General features: G+C 42.3%; 1 protein-coding gene and 2 long non-coding RNA genes across 4 annotated transcripts in view; 2 read left to right on the top strand and 1 right to left on the bottom strand.

Moving 5' to 3' along the window:
• Positions 1-3,271, top strand: part of LOC112921122 (uncharacterized) — a 21,919-nt gene extending 18,648 nt beyond the window's left edge. For both annotated transcript variants that reach the window (XR_003235188.2, XR_003235189.2), the window contains one exon: positions 34-3,271. This is a non-coding gene — a long non-coding RNA (uncharacterized lncRNA). The remainder of the gene's footprint in view (positions 1-33) is intronic.
• The window catches only part of BCDIN3D (BCDIN3 domain containing RNA methyltransferase), a 7,240-nt gene extending 3,211 nt beyond the window's left edge, over positions 1-4,029 (bottom strand). The window contains exon 1 of the mRNA XM_026000282.2: positions 3,772-4,029. Within this exon, the coding sequence (XP_025856067.1) occupies positions 3,772-4,002 (231 nt within the window). The 5' untranslated portion in view covers positions 4,003-4,029. The remainder of the gene's footprint in view (positions 1-3,771) is intronic.
• Positions 3,994-16,228, top strand: LOC140599873 (uncharacterized). Its single transcript, XR_012002870.1, has 2 exons — positions 3,994-4,174; positions 14,999-16,228. It is a non-coding gene; the product is annotated as an uncharacterized lncRNA (long non-coding RNA).

Raw genomic sequence — 16,228 nt, 5'->3', positions numbered from 1 at the left:
GTAAACTCACTTTTTTCTCTTTTCTTTTTTTAGGTGTCATAGACCCCAGGGAGGAAGAAAGAGTTCCAAGGGCATAACCAGTGTTCCTTATAAGCAAGGTGAGGAACAGAGCAAGCACCATCTTATAAAAATCTGCTTTTCAGACTTGTATGTACCTAGGTAAGCCTCAATTCCAAAAATTCCTCATTTAGTCTTCACTCTATAGCCTTAATTTTACTACCTGACTTATGCTTCACTACCCCCTTCTGAGATTTATTCTGCTTCTGCATCCATTACTCCCAAAAGTCACTGCTAATCTTTCTAGCCAAGTCTAATGGCCTGTGATTTTCACCATTTCAGCACTTTTTTGACTCTTAAACAAGTTACCATCTCCTTTCTCTCACTTTGACTTCTATAACCATTATAACCACTCCAAAATTGTGTTGTTCTAAGCCATTTTTTCAAGGAATTTTTATGTATCACCTCATTTTGCTCTGTGCAACAGTCTTTTTTTTTCTTTTTTTTGTGCAACAGTCTTGTAAGGAAAATACTTATGCCCTTTGTGCAGGTGAGGAAAGTGTGGCTGGAAACCACCTCATGTCCAATAATAATAGCATGGATAAATGTGGTATAGTCATTAAGATGGAATACTAAATAGCAGTTAAAAATGAAATGAAGGAATTCAGTTCAGTGCATCAACATGGATGACTCTCACAAATATACAATGGTGGGGTGCCTGGGTGGCTCAGTCGGTTAGGCACCTGCCTTCAGCCCAGATCGTGATCCTGGGATCAAGTCCAGCATCAGGCTCCTTGCTCAGCAGGGAATATGTTCCTCCCTTTCCCTCTGTCCCTACCTCTTGCTCATGCTCTCTCATGCTTTCTTTTTTTTTTTTTTTTAAAAGATTGTATTTAAAAAAATACACAATGCTGAGTGAAAGAGAAGACACAAAACAAAATACATGGCAAGCTTCCATTTATATGAAGTTCAAAAATTCCAATAAGATTAAATTACAATATTTAGGGATACAAAAATAGTGAGCTATAAAGAAAAGCAAGTAAATAATAATAAAATGAGGCTAGTTGTTACCTCTGGGTGGAGGGGGCGGTTTATGAACAGAGGAAGTGAGAGAAGGGACTTCTGGAGTACTGACAATGTTTTATACTTGATCTGGACAATAAAGGTGTCTACTTTTTAATAATTCGTAAAGTATAAATACATGTTTTATGCACTTTTATGTGTGACATAGTTCACAAAAAATTCCATCATATATTAAAAATTATGGCCTGGAGGCTGACTTGTCCAATGTCACATGGTTAGTACATAGAAAGATTTTTTTTAAAAGATTTTATTTATTTATTCATGAGAGACACACACAGAGAGAGAAAGAGGCAGAGACACAGGCAGAGGGAGAAGCAGGCTCTCTGCAGGGAACCCGATGTGGGACTCGATCCCGGGACTCCAGGATCATGCCCTGGGCCAAAGGCAGGTGCTACACTGAGGAGCCACCCAGGTGTCCCAGTACATAGAAAGATTTAGGCTACATTAGGTTCTTCCCTCTACACCAGGCTTCTCACACTTTAATAGCTATATTAACAATAATATGCATATCACCTATGGATCTTATTAAAAATAAAAATGCTGATTTAGTAGATTGTGGGGTAGGGGAGACTGAGATTCTGTATTTCTAGTTTTTTTTTTTTATTAAGATTTTATTTATTTATTTATTCATGAGAGAGAAGGAGAGACATAGAGAAGCAGGTTCCTTGCAGAGAGCCTGATGCGGGACTTGATTCCTGGATCGGGATCACACCCTGAGCAGAAGGCAATGCTCAACCCCTGAGCCACCCAGGCATCCCTCTAGTTTTTTGTTTTTTTTTACACAGAGGCTCCATGCCCAGTGTGCAGCCCAAAGCAGAGCCTGAACTCACAACTCTGAGATCAAGACCTGAGCTGAGATCATGAGTTGGACTCTTAAGAGTCATCTAGGAGCCCCCTGAGATTCTTCTGTATTTCTTTTTTTTTTTAATTTTTTTTCTTATTTATTTATGATAGTCACAGAGAGAGAGAGAGAGAGAGAGAGAGAGAGAGAGGCAGAGACATAGGCAGAGGGAGAAGCAGGCTCCATGTATCGGGAGCCCGACGTGGGATTCGATCCTGGGTCTCCAGGATGGTGCCCTGGGCCAAAGGCAGGTGCTAAACCGCTGCGCCACCCAGGGATCCCTCTTCTGTATTTCTAATAAGCTTCCACGTCATGCTGATGCTGTAGATCAAGGACCACATTTTGAGTAGGAAGGTCCTATACTATGCTCCTTAATTTTCTCCCCCTTTCTCTATTTCTTTCTTTGCTGACTCCCTCTTCCTATCTGATCTTGGGTATGCCAGTTTCAGTAGTCATTTTGTTACATCAGTCCCTCCTCCACATCTCTCCACCCTCTCCATCCTCAATTCCCCAATCCCAGAATACCCTAGAAGACTGAAAAAGAAAATGCAGACTCAAGGGCTCAATCACCCAAGATCCTGAATCAGTAGGTCTGGAGAGGGACCTGAGAGTTTCAGAAATGTAAAGAAAGCACCCTACAAGGGATCCCTGGGTGGCTCAGCGGTTTAGTGCCTGCCTTCGGCCCAGGGCATGATCCTGGTGTCCTGGGATCAAGTCCCATATCGGGCTCCCTGCATGGAGCCTGCTTCTCCCTCTGCCTCTCTCTCTCTCTCTCTCTCATGAATAAATAAATTAAATTAAAAAAAAGAAAGAAAGAAAGAAAGAAAGCACCCTACAAATTATGGTACATCCATACAATTTTGAAGCTGCTAAAAAAAGAATGTAGTGACGCGACTGCTCTCCAAATTAAGTGAAAAGCAAGGTGGAAAATAGTGTGCTATTTATATAAGGTAGGATATTTATCCACATAGAAATGATTGTGTACACACAGGATGCATATCCAAGGAATGATAAACAGCGGTTGCCACTGTGTTAGGGGGAAAGGAGAATTTAGGGTCAGGAGTGGAGACTTGCTTTTTATTATATGCATAGGATTTGGAAGCATAGGGTCAGAATGTCTGCGTCTCTAGGACATGCTAGTAGTTAACAGATAGGTGTCGGAGAGACATTGTGATATTCTGGATGTGATTTCACTATAATCTCTCTATGCCTAAGAATACTTTGCGGTAAGAAGACGTGGCAATGCCTTCCTCCGCCAGGAAGCTGTATTCTCCCTCTCGATCCTCTCCTCGGTACTCAGTCAACTCATTGCTTTTTAAATAAACATCCACTTGGCTCCATCCTACACTGCATGGCAGGCACGTGACTCTTAATTCCAGACATGATTCCGTCACCCCGGCTCACCTCGCCCAGCAGAGCGATCCCAACCCTACGTTCCCAAAGGTGGGTGTCCAGAAGCCCCCTCTTGCAGCCTGGGGGTCCCCCAGCTGCGCTGGACAGGAGGCTAGCGCCGGAAGCCCAAATACCGCGGCCCTTCCCACAAGAGGTCTGGCCGTCAGGCAGCGAACGCACGGAACCGGACGGGACGGGACGCAGGAATTTGGAACCGAGTTAAAAATCATTCCTCCCCAGGATTCCTGAGCGAGATGGCGGTGGGTCCCCGATGGTCCCCGATCGTGGAAGGTCCGGCAGCAAGGGGGTCGGCCCAAGCGACGCCTTTAGAATCATTTCTGGGGAAGTCCTGGGGGTGGGGGGGTGGGGTGATGTCACGCCCAAACCCAAGCCCCAGCGAACGCGGAGGAAGCCAGCAGTCCGGCTCCCCGACCTCCGACCCCGCCCCTGTCACTCACCCCAGAGTTACACCCCACGTCGAGCCCCAGGATCGGCCTCGTTTCGGAACTACTCGGAGGAAAGAGCCGGCGAAGCAGCTCCGGGGGCAGGAGGCGGAGCCGCTGTTCTGGAGGATGGAAGCGGGAATAATGTGGGAAATTTCCAAATGGGGCTGCCCCCGGTTCCAGAATTCGCGGATCCTCTGCGGCCTCCTCAACGCCCCCGGCGGCCTGTCTCCCGGACGCCGCCATTAGGGAGTCGGGCCTCTGGGTTCCGGCGGAACCGGAAGTCGGGATCCGGCTCGCCCGCGGCCGGGGCGCCAGCGCGCATGCGTCGAGTGGCGGAGGCGGATGGGCCCGAAGGCTGAGGTGCCCGGCAGAGCGCTGACAGCCTCGCTACAACCGCACTGCGACCTCGGAGGTGGTTAGTAACATACATTTTTAAGATTTTTTATTTATTTATTCATTCATGAGAGACACACAGAGAGAGGCAGAGACACAGGCAGAGGGAGAAGCAGGCTCCACGCAGGGAGCCGGCCGCCGGACTCGATCCAGGGTCTTCAGGGTCACGCCCTGGGCTGAAGGCGGCGCTAAACCGCGGAGCCCCCCGGGCTGCCCCGTGGTTGGTAATATTATCCCGTTTTACATGGTGGGGAAACCAACGCAGAGAGCTGAAGTGACTTGCCCAAAGCTGACATAGTTTCAACTGGAGCTGCCCAGAACAAGGAGGTTGTTGGGATGTTGGAAATCCATTTTGGGCCAGCTTCCTTCCTTTACAGGTGCATTAAGTGAGATCCAGAGGGGAGAAACTACTTACCTAGAGTCACACAAGGAATCGGTGGTGTAGGCACTTGCACCCGATTCATCCCATGGTTCCAGGAAAGGGTAGCCAGGAGCTAGGGGTCCCTTGAAGGGTCGGAAGACCAAGATGGCCCTGACGGCCAGGCAGGTCAGGTGGATGGGGCAGCTGTAATTTGTGAGCTCCTTGAGAGGCAAGGACCATGCCTTAAAAGCCAGCACTTACGAGTGATTATCGGGTGCCAGATGCCTGTCCAGGACCTCTACACATATTCATTCTTTCAGTCCTCACATCAGTCCTGTGATGAAAAGACCGTAGTTATCCCCCCCTTTTTTTTTATCCCTTTCTTATATATGAGGACGTTGGGGTGTAAGGAATTTGTAACCTGCTCAAGGTCAAGCAGTTAGAAATGATGGTACCGGGATTTGAACCCAGGCAGTTTGGCCCCAGTGGGTGTGCTTGTCACCATTATGTTATTCTTAGCCTTTATCTCTTATACCTACCGTAATGCCTGGCCCAAAGATGCTCGATAAATATTCGTTGAGGAATCCCTGGGTGGGTCAGCAGTTTAGTGCCTGCCTTGGGCCCAGGGTGTGATCCTGGAGACCTGGGATGGAGTCCCACATTGGGCTCCCTGCATGGAGCCTGCTTCTCCCTCTGCCTGTGTCTCTGCCTCTCTCTCTCTCTCTGTGTCTCATGAATAAATAAATAAAATATTTAAAAAATAAAAATTCGTTGAATGAAAACTATGTGGCCCCTGGGTAGCTCATGGGTTTAGCCTCTGCCTTTGGCTCAGGTCATGAACCTGGGGTCCTGAGATGGAGCCTTCCATCTGGCTCCCTGCTCAGGTGGCAGTGCGCTTCCCCCTCTCCTCTGCCCCTCCCACTTTGTTCCTGCTCTCTCACTTTGTCTCTCAAATAAATAAATAAAATCTTTTTAAGAAAGAAAACTCAGTATCAATAAATGGTGCTAGGAAAATTGGATATTCATATGCAAAATAATGAAAGTGGATCGTGATCTTACACAAACATCAGCTTGAAATGGATTAAGAACTTAAATGTAAGACCTGAAACTGTATGATAGCTAGAAAAAAAAAATAGAGGAAAACTGATCTTGGCAATGATTTCATGGATATGACACCAAAAGCACAGACAACAGAAGCAGAAGTAGACAAGTGAAACTACATCAAACTAAGAAACTTACTTACACATAGCAATGAAATCTATTGATGGAGTGAAACGGCAACTTACAAAATGGGAGAAAATATTTGCAGACTATAGATCTGATAATGAATCAATTTCTAAAGTGTTAAAGGAACTCCTATAACTCAATAGCAAGAGAACTAATAACTGAAAAATGGGCAAAGGATTTAAGAAGACCTATCTCCAAAGGAAAGCATGCAGATGGCCAACAGGTATATAAAAAGATGCTCAGTGTTACGAATCATCAAGGAAATGCCAACCAAAACTACAAAATGCAGGCAACCTGGGTGGCTCAGTAGTTTAGCGCCTGCCTTTGGCTCAGGGCATGATCCTGGAGACCTGGGATCAAGTCCCACGTCGGGCTCCCTGCATGGAGCCTGCTTCTCCCTCTGCCTGTGTCTCTGCCTCTCTCTTTCATGAATAAATAAATAAAATCTTTTTAAAAAACCCTACAAAATATCACCTCATGTTAGGATAGCTATTATAGAAGAGCAAAAACAAAGACAAGTGTTGGCAAGGATATGGAGAAAGTGGAACCCTTGTACACTGTTGGTGGGTATATTAAATGGTGCAGTCTCTACAGAGATTCTTCAAAAAAATAAATAGAACTGCCATATGACCCAGCAATCCCATAGCTGGGTATTTATTCAAAAGAACTTTTAAAATTTATTTATGATAGTCACGCGCAAAGAGAGAGAGAAGCAGAGACATAGGCAGAGGGAGAAGCAGGCTCCATGCACTGGGAGCCCAACACAGGATTCGATCCCAGGTCTCCAGGATTGCACCCTGGGCCAAAGGCAGGCGCCAAACCACTGCACCACCCAGGGATCCCTATTCAAAAGAACTTAAATCGGGGCAGCCCCAGTGGCGCAGCGGTTTAGCGCTGCCTGCAGCCCAGGGTATGATCCTGGGGACCTGGGATCGAGTCCCACGTCGAGCTCCTTGCATGGAGCCTGTTTCTCCCTCTGCCTGTGTCTCTGCCTCAATCTCTCTCTCTGTGTGTCTTTCATGAATAAATAAAATCTTAAAAAAAAAAAAAAAAAAGAACTTAAATTCTTGAAGAGAGAGAAGTAGCACTCTCGTATTCATTGTGACACTATTCACAAGATGTGGAAACATGTCCACTGGACAGATGAATCGATAAAAGAAATGTGGTATTATATACAATGGAGTATTATTCATCTTAAGAAGGAAGGAATCCTGTCATATGTGACAACATGGACAAACCTTGAGGACATTTTGCTAAGTGAAATAAGGTAGTCATGAAAGGCCAAACACTGTAGGATTCTACTGATGTAAGGTATCTAAAATAGTCAAACTCCTAGAAACAAAGAATATAATGGTAGTTGCTAGGGGCCAGGGGGAAAGGGATAGGAGTTGGTAATCAATGGCTGTAAAGTTTCATTTATGCAAGATGAATAAGGTCTAGAGATCTGTTGTATAGTATTATGCCTGTAGATAACAATATTGTGCTGTACACTTAAAAATCTGTTAAGAGGGTAGATCTCATATATATATTTTAAAGGTCTTATGTATTTATTCATGAGAGACACAGACAGAGGCAGACAGGCAGAGGGAAAAGCAGGCTCCCTGTTAAGAGCCCAACGTGGGACTTAATCCCAGGACCCTGAGATCTCGCCCTGAGCCAAAAGCAGACTCTCAACTACTGAGCCACCCAGGTGCCTCGAGGGTAGATCTCCTATTAAGTGTACTTACCAGATGAAGTAAAATTTAAGAAAACAAAAACTCAATAAAAGCTGCAAATAGATGACTAAAGCCAGGTTTGTTTTGGGAAAATTAGAATGGAAAGAAGAAAGGAACTGAAACAGACAAAGTGGAATGCAGGTGGGCAAAATCTGGGCTGAGCCAGGGGAAGGAAAAAAACAGCTGGTAAGGAGAGAAACCGAGGGGTTAGCCCAGGTGGCAGTTTCCAGTTAGAAGCCAGGATGGTTCAGAATAATCCAACAGGTTCAGCCAGGAGTCAACAGAGTAGTGTTGACCTCTCCCCACCTGGCCAGCCATCTTTTTTTTTTTTTTTTTTAAGATTTTATTTATTCATGAGAGAAACAGAGAGAGAGGCGGAGACACAGGCAGAGGGAGAAGCAGGCTCCATGCAGGGAGCCCGACGTGGGACTCAATCCTGTGTCTCCAGGATCATGCCCTAGGCTGAAGGTGGCACTAAACTGCTGAGCCACCTGGGCCCCTAGCCAGCCATCTTAAAGGGCCTCTTGCTACATGAGGCCAGTGGTTTGCTGAACTTCTAAGGGGCTAAAATGTGACCCCTGCAGAGTGCTATCAGAGGCTAAAATGGTCCCTGTCTGTTGCCCTCCCAGGTTGTACTTCATACCTCTCTATCTCTGCCTGGTCTATTTGGGGACATAAGTTAATGAGCAAAAGTCACAGTGAAACTGAGTAAACCACAATAACCCTGAACAACTTCCAGAAAAGTAGGGGTGGGACAACAGCACTGGTAACATTTCTCTCCCCAGTGTTTTTGAGATTTTGGTGAGCCGAATTTACCTCTTTTTGTCACTAGGTGGTGCTAGCACAAACCCTTGACAATCCTTAATATTCAAGGAGCTGCAATCACCTTGCTTTTGTAAACACCTTTTTGTTTGCTTTTTAGAACAAGTATCTATTATTGCCAGTAAAGTGTTTAATTTCATTAAGGACATGAGCGTGTTTTTGAGTTTTGAAACACTACTTGCCAGAAAAAAAAAGTCACCAGCCTAGATGGTGAATGGCAGGCTCCTCATTAATCCTGGGATCTTTGAGAAGCAAAGATAGGGGTGGGTCTGGTAACATTACTAGGGACCTAACATATCTCAGAGCCGAGCGCATAAAGAGGCATTTTAGTTTGATTCTGGTGACTTTTTGAACCTGTGTCCATTTTTCATTTTTTTCATTTTTGATTGGCCCAGATGACCTGACAATACTCAGCTCCTGGGCTTGGGGCCTAAGTCACCAGCTCCAACACCTCAAGTAGCTATAGCAGCACCTAAGAGCATGCTCTACACTACAGCTGGCAAGGTTTTGGGGAGCGTGATGCTTATAAAATTGTGGCAGTTGGTGTTCTTGGCAGGTGGGGGATGGGCTGGATGGGTGATGGAGATTAAGGAGGGCACTACTTGTGATGAGCACTGGATATTAAGTGATGAGTCACTGAATTCTACTCCAGAGTTCTAGTATGTTAACTAACTAGAATTTAAATTAAAATTTTTTTTAAAGATTACAAATATAAAGACATGTAAAGTGAGTATCTATTTGCAATGAGAAAATAAATCACAAAAAAAAAAAAAAAAAGAAAATAAATCACAAATTACAGGGGGATCCCTGGGTGGCTCAGCAGTTTAGTGCCTGCCTTTGGCCCAGGACATGATCCTGGAGTCCTGGGATCGATTCCCACGTCGGGCTCCCTGCATGGAGCCTGCTTCTCCCTCTGTCTGTGTCTCTGCCTCTCTCTCTCTCTCTCTCTCATGAATAAATAAATAAAATCTTTAGAAAAAAATCACAAATTACACATTTTTTAAAGCTCTGGAATTTTAGCTCAGACAAAAGAAACTTGATCAATATCTTTCCCCAATTTGATAACAAACTTAAATTTACATGACATTGTAATAACAAATTGTGAACGTGAAAGAGACTTTTCTAAATGATCAAATAATAAAAGGCAAATTTGAGGGCACCTGGGTGGCACAGTCAGTTAAGCATCCAACTGGTTTCAGCTTGGGTCATGATCTCAGGGTCATGAGATTGAGCCCCGTATTGGGCTCCGCACTCTGTGCAGTCTGCTTGGGTTTCTCTGTCTTTCTCCCTCTGCCCCTGCCCCCCTCAAATAAATAAATCTTTTGAAACTTAAAATAAAGGACAAATTTAATCTGCTATGCTAAGAAAAGACTGAATTATCTTTTTTGTCCTCTCTTAGAAAATGGTACTATTAAATCATTGTCAAATGAAGAAGCAGTCGAAGAGTATGTAGCCAAAAATGTAAGAAAAAAGTAAAATTCAAGTGTGACTAGCATTTAATTCATCAAACTATTATGGGAGTTTTTCATGATGTTTGTGGTATTTGTCAGCTTTTAAAATTTTTCCTATGCAAGGACTAATCTTAGATATACTCTTCAAATTGACTACATTTACTAGCCAATTTGCCTTTGAGAACCTCATTATAATTGGTGTATTATGAGTTGTTTATTATTTGCCTCGGTACTGGTGATTTGTGTCATCAAAAAATATAAAGATGAGAATTCTGAGAAACTGTATTTTGACAGTTCCCATCAAGGAAGAAAATAATGTATGATACATTTATAATGATATACTGTGTTATTGAGTATATTGCCAACAGAACAAAACTTATTTTGACCAGATGTCAATATGGACAGAATCTTCTGCTTATATTTTTGCACAGCTGACAATTGGAAGAATTTTCCTCAGACTGTTTTCTGGCTTCATACATCTTCTAAGCTTTGTTTTCTTCCACTCCTGCACAGTTCTGGTACCAGGTTCTAAATGTAGGACACATTTAGATCTTGATTTGAACTCTGGCCATACACCTATAGGTCATAACATGAGGTGAGTCAGCACATGAGTGGATAAGAGACTTCTAGAGTTATTCCTTCAGTGGGTAAAAGTTCAACTATGCATGGAAGTAATTTTAAACCATGTGAATAGATCCTAAATGGAGTGTATCTCCAACTAAACTTCTCTTTAGCTGGATTCCAAAAAAATGCCTGTAGCCATTCCAGGGCCATCTAACACAAGGGCAAATGTGAAGAAAGGAAATTCAAAGCAGAAATAGAAGTTTTGATCTCCTGCAGTTAAAATATCTTATTTTTTTCAAATTTTGCAAAAACAAATGACCTTGCAGACATCTTTCTAGGGCCTTACAAGTGTTCTATGTGTGAATGAGGACTCTGAAGCTTAAGCTTCATTAGCTCTATGGAAAATTAATCTCTTTCCTGCACAGAATATGCACCTAAGAACAGTTAAAATGAAGAGTTGTGTATATATAGAATTAGAAGTATCCAAGTCAGGAACGATTAACATGTATAATGGTTTCTATGGCTTCCTAAGGAACCTTGTGCAGCTGACATCCTGGTCGGTGGTCTAGACCATCCTACCCTCCCTTCTTTCCCTTTCAAATCATGCCCTAGAACCTCTGCTCAGTCCCTGCTCTCCCACCTCACTCTCTGCCTCCATCTGGGGATCAGAGGGCCTCAGAACTGAGGTTTAAGCTGGAATCTGTGTATATTTTAAAATATTGAATCTATTTTCTCACAGAAACAATGTTCCAACAAGGAACTTCTGCCTGGACTTTTGGAACACAACCCATCTGTAAATGGAGAACTTACTCCTTATTATAGTTGAGAAATTCTATAATTAGTCCTTGCAGAGTTTTAAACCACTTGGAAATAATAACACAAGATTTATAAATGGAGTGTGCTAGCTGACACACAACCAAGAGAATCCCTATTTTGAACCCCTCATTTTCAGAAGAAGAAACTGAGATCCAGGAGGTAAAGGCAGTTTCTCCAAAGATGGAGCCAAATTAGTCAGGACAGACTAAATGCTGTAACAAATAACCCCCAAATCTCAGTGCCTTACCATAGTAAAGGTTTATTTCTCCCTCGTTGTCACAGTCCATTGTGGGTCAGTGGGGTCTTGAGAGAGGAAGGGCTCTAAATATACTAAAATATATTACATCATACACTTTAAATAGGTGAAGTCTATGTAATGCAAATTATATCTTACTAAGTCTATTTAAAAAAAAAAAAAAAAAAAGGCAGCCCTGGTGGCTCAACAGTTTAGTGCTGCCTTCAGCCCAGGACATGATCCTGGAGACCCAGGATTGAGTCCCACGTCAGGCTCCCTGCATGAAGCCTGCTTCTCCCTCTGCCTGTGTCTCTGCCTCTCTCTCGCTCTCTCGTGAATAAATAAATAAAATCCTTAAAAAAATAAAAATAGTAAGAAAAAATTGAACATACATACTTCACATACATGCATACATTACATGAATGTTCACAGGGCTTTATTTGTAATAGCCAACAACAGGAAACAACAAAAATGTCCTTCAGTAGGTGAAGGGTTAAATGAACTGTGGCAAAGTCATAGTTTGGACTAGTACTCAGCAATAAAAAAGAACAAACCACTGATATATTAAGCAGGTCAAATGGATGTCAAAGGCATTATGCTGGGGCAGCCCCGATTGCTCAATGGTTTGGCACCACCTTCAGCCCGGGTGTGATCCTGGAGACCTAGGATCGAGTCCCACATCAGGCTCCCTGCATGGAGCCTGCTTCTCCCTCTGCCTGTGTCTCTGCCTCTGTTTTGCTCTGTGTCATGAATAAATAAATAAATAAATAAATAAATAAATAAATAAATAAATAATCTTAAAAAGGCATTATACTGTGTAAAAAAAAAAAAATCCCCCCCAAATAGAAGCTATATATAGAAGCTGTATAACATTTGTATAACAATTGTATAACATTTTCAAAATGAAACGAAATTATAGAAGATGGAAAGCAGATTAGTGCTGCCAGGGTTAGGGATGGTAGGGGTGGATGTAGTATAAAGGGATAGCTCAGGGAAGGTGTTTGTGACGATGTAGAGGTTCTGTGATGATTGCAGTGACAGTTACATGAATCTACATGTGTGATAAAATGCCACAGAGCTATACAACACACATTCCAATGTTAATGTCCCAGTTTGGGTAGGGCACTATAATGATAAAAGATGTAATCATTGAGGGAGACTGGGCAAGGAGTGTATGGGACCTCGCGGCACATATATTTCAAAATAAAAAGTTTTAAAAGATAAGAGGAATTGCTAGAGAATCATTATAAAAAGAAGTTATACCCCACTCCCTTTACTCCCTTTACCACCCAGTACAGGTGTCTGGGTGTGCTCCTCACCAATCCCAGCAGAAAAGTGAAAAAGGTAAAATAGAGGTCTGGTCGGGGGATCACAAGTCCATTGATGGGAAGATAACCTGCTGTGAACTTAAGTAAGTTTATACATTGAAGGTTGAAAACCTCAGATTTCTTGACCTACAACTTTCGAGATAACTGACAGCCAGGATTATGCCCCTTTTTAAAAAGATTTATTTATTTGCTTGAAAGAGAAAGAGGGGGCGTGAGGAGGAGGGGGCAGAGGGAGAGGGAGACAAAATCTCTAGCAGACTCCCCACTGAGCACAGAGCCCCACACAGGGCTCAATCTCACAACCCGGAGATCAGGACCTGAGCCGAAACCAAGGGTTGGGTGGGTGCTTACCTGATTGCACCACCCAGGTACCCTCAGGATTATACCTTTTGGGTGAGAGGTTTGGAGAACTTTGTTGGGGACCTGGGCGATACTACCAATATCAGAGGTTTTCTAGGGAAATGGTCCAGCTAGTGAAGCCCACAAAGACAAGCCTCACCACCAGCCCAGAGCTTCAAATCAGCAGCTGAGTTCTCATTTATTTTTTTTTTTAAGTGGAAAATTTCAAACATATGTGAAAGTAGGGGATGCCTGGGTGGCTCAGCAGTTGAGCGCCTGCCTTCGGCTCAGGGTGTGATCCTGGAGTCCTGGGATCGAGTCCCATATCCGGCTCCCTGCATGGAGCCTGCTTCTCTCTCTGCCTGTGTCTCTGCCCCCCACCCCCACCTCTCTCTCTGTCTCTCTGTCTCTCATGAATAAGTAAAATCTTTACTAAAAAAACATATGTGAAAGTAGAGAAAATGGTATAATCTCCATGTACCTCCTATCCAGCCCCAACAATTATTAACCGACAGCCAATTTTCTTTCTTCCATACCTCTACCCACTGTACCTTCACCCCAATTATCTTGAGGCAAATCCTAGACTTTGTATTTTATCTGTAAATACTTTCATAGATCTTTCTAAAGATAAATACTCTTCTAGCCACAGTACTATCATCACCTATGTATGACACTTTAACAATAATTTCTTAATATCTAATATATCAAGTAAGTGATAAAATTTCCCTGATTGTCTCATAAATATATATATTTTTACAGTTAGTTTGTTCAAATGCAAGAACTACACATGGCTTTTGGTTGATGAGTCTTTCAGTCTATAGTGACTTCCCCCCCTTTGTTTTAACTTAACAGTGTATTTGTTGAACAAATTAGAAATATTGTCCTATAGTGTTTCCCATATTGTGGACTGTGGAAATCATTTAATATATTTCTTGAACTTTGTATTCTATATAAACTGTTGGTTAGCTCTAGAGTCTTAATCAGATTCAGATGTGGTTTTTGGCAGGAAAATTATTTAAATGGGAATGTACTTCCCATTGCATCCCATGGGGAGGCTACTCTTAAAGTAGGACAGATGACCCTGGATCATCAGACATTTGAAGAAAGTCTCTAATATGAAAGACAGAATCCAAGCAGCCTAGAAACAGAGGAGCAAAGACTGCAGGGAGAGGAAATAATACAAAATCATAAAATATTAACATCAATATTTCTCAAGAAATAAGAGAGGTATTGCATCCATGAAACAAGCTATAAAAAGAATCCAGGTGATGGTTATATGGCTATTTACCACAAAATTCTTTCAGCTTTTCTATATGTTGGGGAACTTTCATAATAAAATATTGGAGAAAAAGAACATTTAAAGAACAAAAAGTCTTGGAAATAAAAAATATAATAGCAGGTATGAAACACTCTATAGAACACTTGGAAGATAAAACTGAGTCAGTCTTCCACAAAGTAAAACAAAAAAGGCAGATATAGAAAATGGAAGTAAAAAAATGGAGTCCAGCCCAGAAGATCTGATATCCAAACATTAGGAGTTCCAGAAAGAGAAAGCAGAGGAAACTATCAATCTGTCAAAGAACTATCAAAGAAATAATTCAAGAACATTTCCTAGAGCTGAAGGGCTGACCAGGTGTCAAATATAATGGATAAAGATAGTTCCACATCAGAATACAGCATGGCCAATTTTCAGAACACTGAGGAAAAAAGAAGAAATCCCTACATGTTTTTACAAAGGTTAAAAAAAAAGAAAGAAAGAAAATCAAAGATTTCATAGGAGGGAATCAAGAATCATAACAGCAGTGGATTTCTCAACAGCAACACTAGCAGCTAGAAGGCAGTGAAACAATGTCTTGAAAATTCTGAAGGAAAGTTCTTTCCAATCTTTCATTTGATACACAACCAAATGATTAATTAAGTGTGGACACAAAATGAAGACACTTCTAGACATGCAAGAAGCCAAAAGTATTATTTCCCATCTTTTTCAGGAAGTTTTTGGAAAAGACTTTCCACCAGAATCAGTAGGAAACCGAGAGGGGAGAGGTTCGTGGAATCCAGAATGCAGGTTTCCAACAGGGGAGTGTGGTGAGGGGATTGATTCCCCAGGATGGAGCCAAGGGGAGATTCCTGCATAACAGCTGCACCACAGAGCTTTGGAGCAACCAGTGCAGGTTAGAGATGTCAGAAGATTTGGAAAGAGAATATGGTGTCAACAAGATAAAATTGATAGAACATCTAATGTATTTGAACATATTGAGAGGATATTTACCCACTTAAGGTAGTGAAGAAAAGTTATTAATAAAGACATAGGAAAGTACATGAACAAACAACTAACAATGTAATAACTGGTTAACTTCCAGAAAGGCAAAATGTTGTGCAAGAAAGGAAAAGTAATCACCATATACCACATAGTCCAATGGTTGACAGGGGTTACAGTCTTAATATGTAAGCATTGGAGATTGATCAGTTCATAATTACTGATATAACCAAATCAGAAGGACCCAGGAAGTGGGTGGAAGAGGAAGAGAGAGAGAGAGAGAGAGTATGTGTGTGTCTGTGTTTGCATACACTTGATTTCCAACTCTCTGTTTGTTTTGAATACTTTCAAATACAAATACTTTGTATTTTCCTCTGACTGCCCTTTTATTTTCTTCAAACTAATATATTTTGCATGCTTTCAATAATGCACATGTATTAGTTTTATAGTCAGAAAAAAAGAACCCAACACAGCTTATTACAAATAAAGGTCAGGAATGATGTCTCCAAGCATCCTCAGCTCCTCTTTTTAATTCACTATGGACTTAGCATCTGTAAATTTTTCTAAATGTTATTCGAACCTACTTGTGTTTTCAGCGTGTATCGCTGCTTGGGCATAATGAGTTTCATAAGGTCACCCTGCAAAGTATTCTTTCATAGAATCATAGAATCCTATCTTTTCAGTTATTATCTTTCAAATCCAAAGTGTTCCCTACAGTCAATCAAGGGTTTTGTAAGGTGTATTTAGGACAATGGGGCTGAGGCAAGGTCTGTGAAGGGAACAGAAGCCTGGGGTGCTTTGGGGTTAGTGGAGGCAGAGGAGCTGGTGAAGAAGCCAAAAAGAGGAGATGAAGAACCACCCTCTCTCCCACACACAGAGGAAGACAGATCTAACTCGCTGGCTCCCTGGTGCCTACAGAATGAAGTCCAAAGTCCTTAAATAAAGGCTTTTGAAACATGAA

The sequence above is a fragment of the Vulpes vulpes genome, chromosome 8 (assembly GCF_048418805.1).
Source record: "Vulpes vulpes isolate BD-2025 chromosome 8, VulVul3, whole genome shotgun sequence".
Lineage (NCBI taxonomy): Eukaryota > Metazoa > Chordata > Mammalia > Carnivora > Canidae > Vulpes > Vulpes vulpes.
The sequence above is the reverse complement of the archived record's forward strand: the minus strand, read 5'-3'. Positions and strand labels throughout refer to the sequence as shown.